We start from the raw sequence: 14781 nt of genomic DNA on the forward strand, positions 1-14781 counted from the left end.
TCGAATGTCGTGCACGCCCTTCTTGTCCCTCGGTGTACTCTTCGGTAGCATCTCGTCCTTCGGATGCACTGAGTCCGTCGACTCTCTTCCCATGCTATTCTTCCCGCTAACTGCGTCTTCCGCTCGACTTCTTGTGTTCCTAAGATCCTGCACACTTAGACACAATGATCAAATACAATAGAACCTAACCGAATTTGGTTGACCACATCAAAATAACCCCGGATACTAACAGTTTGCAGGCTTCGCAAAGTTCTCAATGGGCAACATTTTAATATTAAATAATTGATTAAGGAGTAAGTTGCGTTTGGTTACCTTCGATCGTCGGTTCCTTCATGCAGCTTGACTAGTCGGTCCCAAAGTTCCTTGGAGTTCTCGAATGGACCGACTCGATTGAACTCCTTTTTTGTTAGAACGCATTAAAGGGTGTTTATTGTGCTATAGTTGATTTGGGTCTTCCTCTTCAGTTCTGGATTTCATTTTTCTAGATCTACTGGTTCTTCGTTTTCACTTTGTTATGTACCCTTTCTTGATGGTAAACAATATGTCGATGTCTGATTTAAGGAAGCATTCCATCCTCCATTTCCAATAGCTAAAATCTTCTTCGTTGAAGGGAAGTGGATGGACGGTGGTATATCCTTTTGATGAGAGTTCAACATACTTGCAAAACAATATAGACTAAAAAGATTCCAAGACTTGATCTTGGGACAAGTGGAACAATGGAGAGAAAATAATAAAATAAAAAATGTTATGTTGGAGCAATCAGTGTAACCTTAGGTTTTGATGTTTGTACAAAGCTTTAAGTTAGATTTATTATTTTCTATTTGATATGCGCTTGTAAGTATGCAGGGTGCAGGTACAACAAGAAAAGTCCAAGTTAGATCTTGGCAAAGGTGAAAGTCCAAGTGGAGTCCTGGTGGTGTAAGTCTAAGTATGTAGTCTTGGCAACGTAAGTCCAAGTGTAACTTCGTAAAGTTGAAGTCCCAGAGCAAGGAGCTCTTGGAAAAGGATGAATCCCCGGAGGTGAGGAGCCTCTTGACAATGGAAGACCCGACAATAAGGGCACGGCTGAAGGAAACTCTTGAAGACAAAGCGTAAAGGATGGGAAAACATCTGAGGGATGCAAGGCTAATGGAGGAGACTAGAAGACATGGTCAAGGTTGTACGGGCGAGGGTCCGAGTGCTAGAAAAATGTACTCAGGAAGGGAAGTCCTAAGTTTAAGGTTTTATCAGTCAACTTGAAACTGGGCCAATTGATTGAAAACTAGACCAGTTGACTGGGACAGAGCACAGAGCACAGAGCACAGAGTTGAACATCCTGCAAACTTGATCAATCCATATTAGATAACAATAAAACTTAATTTAAACCTTTGACAATATCAAAATATAGGTTCGAATTTAATATTTATTGCACCAACAAAATCTTCCGACACAAATTGTTGAATAATGTCTTATAGTTAAAAAAAAAAAACAAGTAAATCTCTTAATTACTTAGGATACCCAACTTGACTTGATTGATCCGTCAATCACATTTGCCTTTTTATTCTACTTGACCCAACTAACTCACCTAACCTAATTAAATTTTCTGACGGCTAGTCTAACCTACTGCATTGAATAAAGCAAACATATTACACTAATAAACATATTAGAGAAAGGATACTCCTTAACGGTCAAATTCTATCAAGCTATTTAATTTTAATGGGTTTGTAAAGGACTCAAGTTTTGGTTTTATTTTTCATATGCATTAAGACACTATAATCAACTACGGTATAAAGTAAAATATTGGAGCCTTAATTTGATAGATAAGCTTTTAGGGGGTTTTGAGCTTGTAAGGTTCTACAAAAAAGTATTTACATTGCTTAAAGGTCTCAACAGCTTGAATAAGGTTGAAAGCATAACCTAAGCTAGCTCTTACTTATCTCTTTTTACTTAACTTGCATTTCATGTTAGATTTTGAGTGAAGTGATTTATTTGTCAACATCCTAAAATTGAAAGCATAAAAGGTTTGCCCCAATACCTTATACTGTGAATGATGCAAATACATATATGTGTACCTATGTATGTGTGTGTACATCTTAGCCATTTGATGCACCAAAGTGGAGGAGACAAATGCATGTTACAGCGACATAATTGTTGGCCACTCCAAAGGGATGGGTACATGAACCAGCTAGCTAGCTAGATGGCTTGCCCAGCAGCATTCATGTATGGCTACCTGCCAACCATCCAATGTTGCTGCTACATGAACAACAATTAAAGGTTATGTCAGTCACACTCTTTTGGCTGTAAAGCTCTTGGCTTCAGATCTGTGGGTCCGTCCGGCATTCGTTTGCGAACCACTAGTCGACTTGTCCGGTCGAGTTTGATCAAGAGAGGATCGATGCACAGTGGGAAGGGACCTGCTGCGTCTGAACTGGTACTCAGGTGCAGAAGTGGAGAAATTCAGCATTTGGTGCAAGTAACAATTAGTGGCCTTAGTACTCAGTATGTCCCCCTGTTTCTTCACCCTTTTTTTTTTTCCTTTTTATAAAGCGAATTCATGCCACAGCTAGTCATTAAAGGTTTGAGATGCTATCATCACCATTGTATATAATTTAAATAGAAGTAGTCTGAAACTTTCAGATTTGAGAAATGCTAGCCAGAAATTATGAGTCAGGAGCATGATTTGGTGAAGGGCTTTTCACTTCAAATTTGGTGAAGACTCCCTTTTGTACTACTGTCAGTTTTAATTAGCATTTTGATTACTAAATGTCTTTTTTTATATAACTTTATTATTAGTTTACATGTGCCATCATCTGATTTAGTTATTCAACTAGTTGATATCATTTAGCTTAAGCAAAATGCCATTTACTTTTCCTTTTTGTTTTGTTTCCAAGCTAGCCCTGTTGTTGCTGTCCAGCATCTATGAATAAGAAATATTCAGCATAGATGATCAAATGTACCCTTGACATGATCAGAAAACTAGTAAAGAAACTAACGATCCAAGATAAAGCAAGTATTCATGGATCATGATGACCCTAATAAATTAAACTACGTTTTGCTTAGTTGAATATCTGAAGAGATATGTAGGTGAGGCATCACTTCAATGGCAATATAGACAGCGAGAGTTGTTGGGAGTGATCAGAATGCCACCTTTACAGATAAAAATGCCTTAGCAAATATTATATGTTTCATATTGAGTGCTTTAATTTCTCTTATCATCTAAACATGAGTTTTGACAGTTGTAGTAGAGCAGTCCCAACAAAAGTTTAGGGTCCCTTGGACTTGGCAAAAAGCACCCTTAAGTCTACTTCGGTCGCATGCATGATTGCACTCAACGATCATCCAACTGTTTGACAAGATAAACCTTTGATTCCTACACAGCAAACCCTATTCAATGTAACACAATGTACCTCAATATAAAGGTACTCACAGATTGACATAACACTTACCGACTACAAGTCTATGATAAAATGATTATGGGACCCTAAAACGCATTTCCTAGTCTAGTACTCTTCATCAACATCTCTAGAAAATAGTACCATCACAGTCGTTACTGATCATCGATTGTTATGTACTTTTGGTTCATTGAACAAGTATTCGCCACTAATAGTTGAAGTTTCACTTCCAACAGTGGAATTGTTTAAAATCAAAGGACAGGCAAAATAATGCAGGAGGGAGCTAGGACTTGACAGAGCAATATAATCATGTCTTTCTCCCCTTCCACTGGTCAGTGCTAGTTGTGTAAAAACCTAGGAACTTGATTTTTAAGTTCTGCCCAAAGGCTAAAGTGGCCTGTCTGATCTTCTTTTATGCGACTCATGCATGGATGCCATGCATGCCCAGCACTGGAGTGAGGGACTCCACTTCAAACCTCACATGTCCTCCTGCTGCAACTAGCTGCTTGATTCCTCTGTCGACTGCTCTACCTCTGGCACACCCTGCACATTTGCGTGATCTGTACATTCATTGAGAGCATTTATCAACCCTTCTCTAAAGTCTAAACAACACCCTCACTACTGTCCAGGGGACAAGGATGTAGTGATTAGGTCTTTCAAACAGTCCCAACTATGGCATACTATAAAAAAAAATCCTAGTAGAATGACAATTCCAAGACGAATACTAGACACTTGGATGTGTCTCCGTAAGTACTTCCTAATTTACTCTGGTGGCACACTACAGGATTTTCTTTCAATGTTGAAGCTCAGCTGTGGCACACTACAGAGATTTTTCTCTAGTGGGATAACATCTCTAAGAATAGTGACCGCTTAAATGAACCTCCGTGAGTACTTTTTAATTTATTCTAGTAGCTGATAAAAAAATTTTATAGAGCTGAGAAGCTTATTTTAGCATTCATGGGTTGGAAAAGTTTTTTTATTCACTTCCTTAGAAGTGGCTAAAATTACCACAAAACCAGCCCAATAATTTGAGGGATGCATGCTCATCGGCCCAACAAAATGAATTTTCCACCAACAGCCAAAACAGAATCAAATAACAAACTCAGTCCTCACTCCACAGTTGTTGATTATTAATTCTGAAGAAATTTCAGAGAGGACAAAAGGAAGAAGAAGAAATTAATTAATTAGGTTATTTCCTTTGGTCGAAGAGTTTCTTTCCCGGATATTTCTCTCTACGTTTTCGAGTAAATGCTCCTTGGCTGTCTTTCTTTGACCTCTGCTGCCACGAGCTGAAAAGAAAAGACTGCCCCACTGCTTAATAATCTCAGGGTCAATCAGTAGATTTGTCAGCTAGCTTCCTATTCCTCTCATATATATATTTATATAATCCAACACATCTCAGGAACCGATCGAGAAGCATAGTGGCTCAGTTTTGAGTACGGTGTTATCTGTTATCATGGGAAGGCCACCTTGCTGCGACCAAGCAGACGTGAAGAAGGGTCCTTGGACTCCTGAAGAGGATCTTATGCTTGGCTCCTACATCCAACAACATGGCCCTGGAAACTGGAAGGCTGTTCCTGCTACAACTGGTTACGTAAATTAGATATTAATTAACCATCTATATATTAAATATGTTCGTCTAGTTCTTCTAATTGTTGCAATTGTGTCGTGTGGATTGTGATTTGTGATTGTATAGGGCTGATGAGGTGCAGCAAGAGTTGCAGGCTCAGATGGACTAATTATCTCCGGCCGGGGATCAAGCGCGGCAACTTCACGGAGCAAGAGGAGAGGCTCATCGTCCATCTCCAAGCACTCTTTGGCAACAGATGGGCGACGATAGCTTCGTATCTTCCAGAGAGGACGGATAACGACGTGAAGAACTACTGGAACACCCACTTAAAGAAGAAGCTGAAGAAAATTCAAACTCTCGATCGAGAAGCTACTGCAGGCGCTGCCACCGCTGCATGTTCGTCCTTGGCATCTCAGCCAGCTCTTTCCAAAGGCCGATGGGAGACTCGAGTTCGATCCGACATTCACATGGCCAAGCGCGCCCTTGATGAGGCCTTGGCCTTGCAGGATAAGACTGTAGGATCGGCATCGGCATCGGCATCGGCATCGGCGGCGACCACCACCACCTATGCCTCCAGCGCGGAGAACATCTCGCGGTTACTCCAAGGATGGATGGAGAACAAAACTAGCAGTTTACCTAAAACAACTAGATCATCGAATTACTACTCCACCTTCACTGCTACTGCCTCCTCCTCGGCCGCCGCCGCCGCCGCCGCAGCGACCGGCAAGAACAGTTTGCCTTCGGCCATGGACTCTTCCTCGTTCAATCTTGACTCCCGGAACCTCGAGGGATACTCGGAGACTGATCATCTTTCCCATGGAGATGCCAAGTTTCCAATTCTCAATTCTCTGTTCGAGTCTTGGCTCTTTGAAGAAGAAGAAAGCGTTGAAGAAATTGAGTCCTTGGCTTTTGTTTGATCAAAGGATCAACGTGCGGCTTCAAGGAATTTAATTAATTAAGTGTGAATTATATATGATCTGAAGAAATTCATATATATATATATATTGATTTAACTTACATGTTTTAGAGGAAATTTCTCATGAAATGTAACTAATCATGCAATATTCAAGCAGCAATTAGTGAGCTTCTATACCATAATTATGAGATTATATACAATAAATTTTTTATCATATACATACACATATATATAATTATTTCTCTAGCTCTTACTATTAATGGTTCATCTTTTATTTGTTGTACACTTTTTCTACTTGGCGGCAAAAGATCGGTCCCACAGTTGACTTCTCTTTTGCGTGAGATTATATATAAAATTTCTTGTCATATAATTACATACATTATGCATATATGTATATAATTATTTCGCTCTTACTATTAATGTTTCATGTTTTATTTGTATGTACACTTTTTCTCCTTGATTATTCACGTGGACGAAAGATTTCTCTATTTCTTTGTTATCTTTAAAGTCCGTAGGTCTTTTGTTATCATGTGCTAATCATTTTATATATATATATATATAGGTAAACATGTTTATTAGGTCGTCAAAAACAAAAAAAAAACAAAATTATGTTTTTTTGATATTGCAAGATTAATGATGATAATGATGTTGTTATTGTTGTTTGCATCTTTAATTTGACAACACAACTACATGAGTAAACTCTCAGTGTGGTCATCATCAATCTCACTGTCTAGCACCAACCATGCAACTGTTTGACCCTTGTAGAATTTGTTGGCAAGCTTTGATTTCACGCTATAGCTAGGATTTTAAAATATTATCCTACTGCTGAAAAATTCAATTTGTAAAGAAAAAAATATAGTTATTGCATAGTAAAACAAATAGTGATTCTGGTGTTTAATACAGTTACAGAAGTTATTGTAGATGTGAAGCTTCTGTACTCCATGCCATGCCATGCCATGACAGGCAATATAAACTAATTAAATGTTTAGGGTTTGCTTGCAACATAGCCTACTTGTCTCCATTAGCTCATTAAGTAGGGAGCTATAAACTCTGAAGGAGATGTAGATCTACCACGCTTGAAATCATTATAAAAAGAGAAATATATCATCCTCAAAAAAAAAGTTTTTTTTTATAAATAATTAAAATCATTGACTCATCCATCACAAGACATAAAAGGCAACAAAATCTTAAAAAAAAATGTGGTGGCATAATCCGTCGCGTAGCTTCTAAATACTAATCACATATGTGGCACATTTCGTAATCTTAGTAGTACTATAAGAAATAAAGATTCATTTTCAATAAAACTATAATTAATAAATTTATTATCATAAGGTTGTCACATATAACGGTAAATATAGTAGAGGATAAGATTGATATGCTAGAGGATTCGAACATTATTTTAATTTAAGTATTTTTGATATTTTTTATTTTTTTTTAATTTTTAAATTTTGAGTTCGTTTAGAAATTTTAGTATTACGAGTATTTTTTTCTTTTTGTTAGGATATTTTTTTTTATCTTTACAAGATAAAAATCGAAGTCTATATATTAGGATTTCTTTCCTTTCTTTGAAACTTAGGGTATGAAGTCTATTATAAACATCTATTTAGCTGTTTGAAAAATTATCCTAGTTATTAAATATTTTTTTTTTGAGAAAATTTGTAGGACAAATGATTTTTCTCCTTGTTTCTCCTCAATTTTCCCATTCTCATCAGTCCGCGTGACAATCGCTATCCTCTCCGATGTTAGTTGATATTAAAGCTAGTATGTTAAAATTAAGGAAGTAGTGTATCATTGTGGCAAAAGGTGAAACGCTTGCCCTCAGCGCCCCCGTCATACCCGACCCAAGGCCATCACGAGGGAGGTAAATCGCAGCATCCAAGCGAGCATGTGACGGACAGGGTGTAATACGGGGATAAGGGATTTATTCCCCAGCTGCCCCGAGGATCGACCCCGCGACCTCATTGTGGCAACACCTGTCACATACCAACTCGGATGACCCACGGGGTCAGATCAAATAGAAGGTTGTCATGGTCGTGATCGTGATTATGCAAGGCAAATTCCGACTGAGAAAGTCTCTCTCCATGATCATAGCACCTAGGACTAGATTGAGTATTTACATAGGCAAGTCGTAAATTTAATCCAACGTCTAGCGACGTGAGATTTTAAAGATCATAAAATCTTATATCGTGGATCTGAATCTACCTTCAAGAACTCTTATAACCAGCGGACTACATATTAGGAATATGATGGTAGGGAGGAGCCTTATGGAGGCCTGGATTTTCGATTTAATTTGCCCATATTTTTTGGCAAAGAGCTTCATTAATTGGATTAATAAAGTGGAGAAGAATTTTTAATTACGAAGAAGTTCCTAATGAGGTGAATGTAAAATTGGTTGCCTTCAAATTTAGATGTCTAGCATCAACATGGTAGGAGCACTTGAGACACTCACGAGATCGATAAGGCAAAGCCAAGATCAGATATTGGGAGAAGATGAAGAAGAAGATGAAAGATCACTTTCTTCCATCTGGTTACACTCAAACTTCGTTCTAGGAACAATTATGATTTGCCATGAAAGACGATAGATTCGATGCCCAAGATGACCTAGATGGATTTGAAGATGATTTGAAGGAAGAATTTGATCAAGAAGAATACCATGATAAAGAAGAGACGAACAAAGAGGAGATAGAGCCAGAGAAAACTGCGAAGGAGCCTCTGAAGACGACGGACAAGGAGCTTGCTCTTCCAGTCGAGGAGGAGTCTTACCTACCCCACTGGTGCCTATAGAAAAGGCTATTGCGGCTGAGGATGATGGTGTGAAGACCATGCATCAAAGCCATTAAAGAGACAGTCATCCTCATCGTCCTTGTTCATCGGGTGAACCCATTGCCCGAGGATTATAGTGCGTCAGTCTATCACTACCTCCCAGTGTTCCAAAAGATCTCCAAGTTTCTGGTGATCGACTACAACAAGGACAAGGAGATGCACTACTACTTCAACAAGGTCATAATCGGCATTCGCTCGCACAAGGAGCTTAGCATCGACCCTGTGCACACCACCAATGACTACTCCATGATCGACTTTGTCAAATTCCTAAGAGAAGCCTTCTCCCTAGAAAGGGATGCCACTTCAAATAATGAAGACCTCGCCGGGAAGAAACCTAGAATTCTCATTGTAGCTAGGAAGCAATATCGAGCATTCACAAATCTACACGAAATAACTCAAATGGTGAACTTAGTTGGAATTTGATATCATCATCAATGATGGTGATGTGGGATCCGACGTGGGCCAATTCGTATGGTTAGTCAACTTGATGGATGTGATATTGGGCGTGCACGACTTCGGGCTCACCAACTTAGTGTTCCTACAACCGAATGCGATGGTCATCCAAGTGGTGCCGTGGGGCAGCCTCGAGTGGATGGCAATGTTGGATGCATGTGGTATAGTATTGTGGCATAGAAGAGTAGTTTGATCAAGCAGTATCTGAGGGATCACCCGATGTTCAAAGATCCCATGTCCTTCCACCAGCAAGGGCACCCTGTGATGAGGTCCACCTTCATGGACAACCAAGACATGAAGCTCGATATAAAGAAGTTCAAGAATGCAGATGTAGTGTGGCATTGAATAATAAAGCTCTATGCTTGATGTACTTGAGAGGCATGTCCGATTCAATCAAGGTCCTAGAGGGTGTTTTGGAAAGGGTTCCAACTGCAACTTGGAATGAAGCATTGGTCGTGAATCTTTGCAGCATGTATGAACTAACATATATATGTCAACCACGGAAATGTCAAGAAGACTGTCAGCGATTGGATTACTTAGGTTAACAAGGTGTCAGAGTTCATCATCATCAAGGATAATGCTGCAGCTATGAGAGAATACAAGAAAAGCTTGAGGGATGCGAAGATGGACCATAACAGTGTCCACCATTTTGTGCTCGTCAACGGATCAATGATGATTCCCAAAGTCCAACAACTGCTAGTAGATTTTACAGATTTGATATTCTCTTTAGTCTTGACTCTTGACTCAATGGGGCTAGAGCTACTTTATCTTGAGCACAGGGTCTTGTCCTGATCTGGTCTTAAAAAAGATTCATGAGTGTCCTGAACCCAAGTATCCCGATCTGGCAGTTTGTACCCGACCTATCATATTTTCCCGATCTAAAGTCTTACAAAATACTAATTTTAAGTGCGATAAGGCTGGAGGTAGTTAGCGCTCCAGGGACGGTCTAACTTTCTACCCTAAGCGTCCTGTAAATAATAGGCACCTGAGACTAATCGTTTAACAATTTTATAAGGATCATCCCACTCGGGTGCTAATTTGGTTACCTTCCCCACAAGCTTTGTCCTCTTCCATTCTAAGTCTCCTTCTCCAAAGAATTGGGGCACTACCCTTCTGTCATAGTTTTGACGCATCCTTTACCGATATGCTGTTAGGCGGGGAGTCGTATGTTCGCGAATTTCACTAATCAAATCCAATTCTGAGAGTCGCCGATCGACATTCCCTTCATCATATAGCATTATTCTGACTGAGGGCATCCCGACCTCGATAGGCACCACAGTCTCACTGTCGTAGACCATGTGAAATGGTGTAAGCCCTGTGCTCTCTCGAAGGGTCATGCGGTAGGCCTAGAGGATGCTGGGCAGCTCCTCCACCCAATCGTCTCCAACATAGTCCAACTTGACCTTCAATCCCCTAACTATCTCCCTGTTGGTAATCTCAGTTTGCCCATTACTCTGATGGTAAGTGACAGATGTGAATGCCTGAGTTATACTGAACCCTTGACACCAGGCCTGGATTTTGCATCCTTGGAATTGTCTTCCGTTATCTAAAACCAGCTTGTGCGGTATCCCAAATCGATAAAGGATGTTGTTCCATAAAAATTGAATGATAGTTCCTTCAGTAATCTTAGCCAGAGCTTCTGCTTCCACTCATTTAGAAAAATATTTACTGCTACGAGCAAGAATCTTTTCTGCCCTGGTGCCATAGGGAACGGTCCTACAATATCCATGCCCCATTGGTCAAAGGGGCATGAGACTATTGAGGTTTTCAGTGTGTCGGTTGGCCGATGGGTCAGATTTTGATGTTTTTAGCAGGATAAGCAAACATTCACCAATCTCTAAACATCTTTCTGTAGAGTGGGTCAAAAATACTCGGTACTTTTCGGGCCAGCGTCCTTCCTCTCGCATGGTTGCTGCAACATCCTTAATGTACTTCCTGCAAAGCATACTCCGCTTCTTCCATTCCTAAGCATTTGAGTAGCGGTATGGAGAATGCTCACTTGTACAGCTGGTCCCTGATCAAAGTATACATATGAGCTCTTTTCCGGATCAACCTGACCTCTTCCGGATTAGCGGATAAGACACCCTGCTGAAGATAAATGATTATAGGGGCCCTCCAGTCAATTGGCTCCTCCATATTGTTCTGCAAGTCTGTCTAAGATATTAAGAAAGTCTGGGCTATCGACCTATCTAGCACCCAAGTGGTCAAAGGGCTGGCCATTTTAGCTAACTCATCAGCTCTTTGATTATCTGCTCTAGGAATCTTAGTGACAGTGACCTCCTTAAAATCCCCTTTCATCTTCTCATATGCTTCCTTGTATACCTGTAGCTTGTCATTATTGACTTCGAAGTTACCTGCTACTTGCTGAGCTACAAGCTAAGAGTTTGAATAAACAACTACTTGAGCGGCTCCAACATGTTGAGCTGCTTGCAAGCCTGCCAACAGTGCTTCATATTCCGCCTCATTATTCGTAACTCTGAAATTTAACCTAACCGCTAGTGGCAAGATGTCTTCTTGAGGGGATATCAGGAGGATCCCAACTGTACTTCCTTGCTGGGTAGACGACCCGTCCACATAGATCCTCCAAGTTCCTTCGGAGTCCGGTTGGTGAACCTCCATCAAGAAATCAGCTAGAGGTTGCGCCTTAATCGTAGTGCGAGGTTGGTATTGTATGTCATACTCTCTCAGTTCCGTTGTTCATTTGATGAGGCAACCTGCTACTGTTGGTGCAACCTTAGGTTAAGGTTGACCTGGTTGACCCGACTCGAGGTGACTTGACTCGAGTTGTATTTTGATGTTTGACTTGGGAAGATTGTCGGTGCAACCTTAGGTCAAGGTTGACCTAGTTGAGTTGCATGTTGATGTTTGACACTCGTGAGAGAGTTCTATTCTTGATGTGAGACAAGAATAGATGGTTGGGAGATTATTGGTCCAACCCTAGGTCAAGGATTGACCTGGTTGACCTGAAAAGTCCAAGTATGGAGACTTGGCACTGGGAAAGTCCAAGCAGGGAGCTTGGCACGCGAAAAGTCCAAGTATGGAGACTTGGCACTGGAAAAGTCCAAGCAGGGAGCTTGGCACGGGAAAAGTCCAAGCAGGGAGCTTGGCAAGTGGGAAAGTCCTAACTGGGATGTTAGGCAGTGTGGAAAGTCCTGGTGAGTGAAGCCAGGCAGTGGGAAAGTCCTAACTGGGATGTTAGGCAGTGTGGAAAGTCCTGGTGAGTGAAGCCAGGCAGTGGGAAAGTCCTAACTGGGATGTTAGGCAGTTGGAAAGTCCTGGTGAGGGAAGCCGGGCAAGGTCCTAACTGGGATGTTAGGCAGTGTGAAAACCCTAGTGAGTGAAGCTAGGTGAAAGTCCTGGTGAGTGAAGCCGGGCAAGGGAAAATCCAGATGGATCAAGGGTGATCGGACATCTGGTGATGGGAAGTCCAAGTAGGTCATAGGAGTGACCGGATACTTGGTACGGAGAGAAAAGTCTAAGTGGGTCAAAGGGATTGACCGGACACTTAGCGGGGAGTCCTAGCAGGTCAAGGGAGTGACCGGATGCTAGGCGCAATGTACCAACAGGTCAAGATTGACCGGATGTTGGTTTGGACTTGGTTTGGGCGAAAACCATGAGCTGGATCGATCTGGTGATCGATCCAGTGATACCGCGAATATTCTGATCGGTCTGGTAACCGATCAGTAACACATCAGTAGCATACTGTGTGATAACTGATCGGTCTGGTGACCGATCAGGAGTCGATCAGAAGCCGAACAGGAGCGAGGCGCAAGAGGGGCTGATCGGTCAGGGGACCGATCAGCACAAAGCCTGATCGGTCCCCAGACCGATCAGGAAGTTCCCTGATCGGTCTGTGGACCGATCAGGAGGTTCCCTGATCGGTCCATGGACCGATCAGGGACGGAACAGAAGCGAAGGCTTCTTCCCTGATCGGTCCACAGACCGATCAGGGTTCTAGCCGTTGCGACGCAACGGCTAGTTTCTTCGCTGTTTCTTCTTCACAGGTATAAAGGATCGAGGGCATCTTCGGTGCTAACTCTCTTCTTTTCTTCTCTTCTGCTGAAGATTTGTGGGCTGTGATAAGAGCTCTGTTTGAGTTCCTTCCGAAAGCTTCGCGTGAGCTTCCCCGACTGGAACAGCTGCTGCTGTTAGGGTTTTTGAAGCTGCTGTTTCATCCGGACTCCAGTCGACGAGAAAGCAAGATTGGTAGAGTGCTTGTGTATTCTTATTGTATTTCTTGCTTATTCTTTGTACTTGTACTCCTGTTTGCTGTTGCAAACAAGTGTGGCGAGGTTTCTCCACCCAGAAGGAGTTTTTATTAGCCGGTTTTCCGGGGACTCATCCATCGACGGATTGATTGGGTTCGTCCACCTTACAGGCACGCCGAGGAGTAGGAGCATCATCTCCGAACCTCGTACATCGCTGTGTTAAGGTTTGATATTCTTCTTTTCGTTTCTAGTTTATTTTTCCGCTGCGCTAACGAATTGTAGGAAGAAACGAGCGATTTGGGGCGGCTATTCACACCCCCCTCTCTAGCCGAGTACGAACGATCCTAACAAGTGGTATCAGAGCGAGGTCGCTCTTCGCCGGATTAACACCCGAGGAAGCATAAGCTAGAGATGGATCAACTCGGAGAAGACATCACCATTCCACCCTTCTACGATCGCGACGACTTCGCGTATTGGAAGGTAAGGATGAAGTATTTCCTTATGACTAACATTGAAAATTGGACTTGTGTACAATTAGGTTTCACTCCTCCGATGGATAAAGAAGGAAAACCTCTTGAGAAGAAGAAGTGGACGAAGGAGCAAATCCACCAATCCACAATCAACGACGAGGTAATGAAAATATTTGAATTCTCATTACCTAACGATATATTGTGTAGGATAGATGGATACAACAATGCCAAGGAATTGTGGAACAACTTGGCTAAGTTCCATGAGGGGAACTCCACTTCAAGCCATGAAGAGGAGTCAAGTGAGCCAAGTAGCTCACATCATGGAGAAGAGGGATTAGAAGTTGAGGGCTACTCAACATCTAAGGAAGAAGAGGAGGAGAGTTCTTCTTCAAGAATGGAGCAAGAGGAAGAAGCTTCTATCTCCGGAAGGGATGAAGAAGAAAGCATACATCCCACCTCAACCCTAGGTAACTCAAGCGTTTCAATTTCAAATAAATTACACATAATGTACTTTGAGTGTAGGGAGTATGGACATTACAAGAGTAAATGTCCAAAGAGGGTTAGAAAGACTCCACCGGCACCAAAGGTCAAGGAAGCCGGAGTCCCAACACGCAAGGGCAAGGAGCACGTGGTGTGCTTCCAATGCAAGCGAAGGGGACATTATCCGAGCCAATGTCCGAGAGGGAGGCAATCTCACAAGGACAAGAGATCGAGCACATGTATAGGGGGAGCTAGGGCAAACCCTAAGGTAATCTCTAAGGCACATTCTTGCAATTCTAGTAGGATGCATGCTAGTAGCCTTATTGCTATTGTCAAGAATGATAAGCATGTTAATTATAGAAATCGATACACGTGCTTAGGTGCCAAACATGTGAGCCTAGATAAGGATAACACTAGGAAAGCCAACCCTAGAATTAACTCATCTAAGGCTAAGGAAAATCTAGGTAGAAATCCCAAATCATCTAGACAT

The 14781-nt window shown here is 41.6% G+C and overlaps 1 protein-coding gene across 1 annotated transcript; it reads left to right on the forward strand.

Annotated features, from left to right (window-relative positions):
* The first annotated feature begins 4784 nt into the window (after nucleotides 1-4784).
* Nucleotides 4785-6026, forward strand: LOC121967755 (myb-related protein 306-like). Its single transcript, XM_042518176.1, has 2 exons — nucleotides 4785-4960; nucleotides 5068-6026. Exons 1-2 carry the CDS (start codon nucleotides 4828-4830, stop codon nucleotides 5856-5858), a joined length of 924 nt encoding a protein of 307 aa, XP_042374110.1. The 5' UTR covers nucleotides 4785-4827; the 3' UTR covers nucleotides 5859-6026.
* The last annotated feature ends 8755 nt before the right edge of the window (nucleotides 6027-14781 follow it).

The sequence above is a fragment of the Zingiber officinale genome, chromosome 3B (assembly GCF_018446385.1).
Source record: "Zingiber officinale cultivar Zhangliang chromosome 3B, Zo_v1.1, whole genome shotgun sequence".
NCBI classification, from domain to species: Eukaryota; Viridiplantae; Streptophyta; class Magnoliopsida; order Zingiberales; family Zingiberaceae; genus Zingiber; species Zingiber officinale.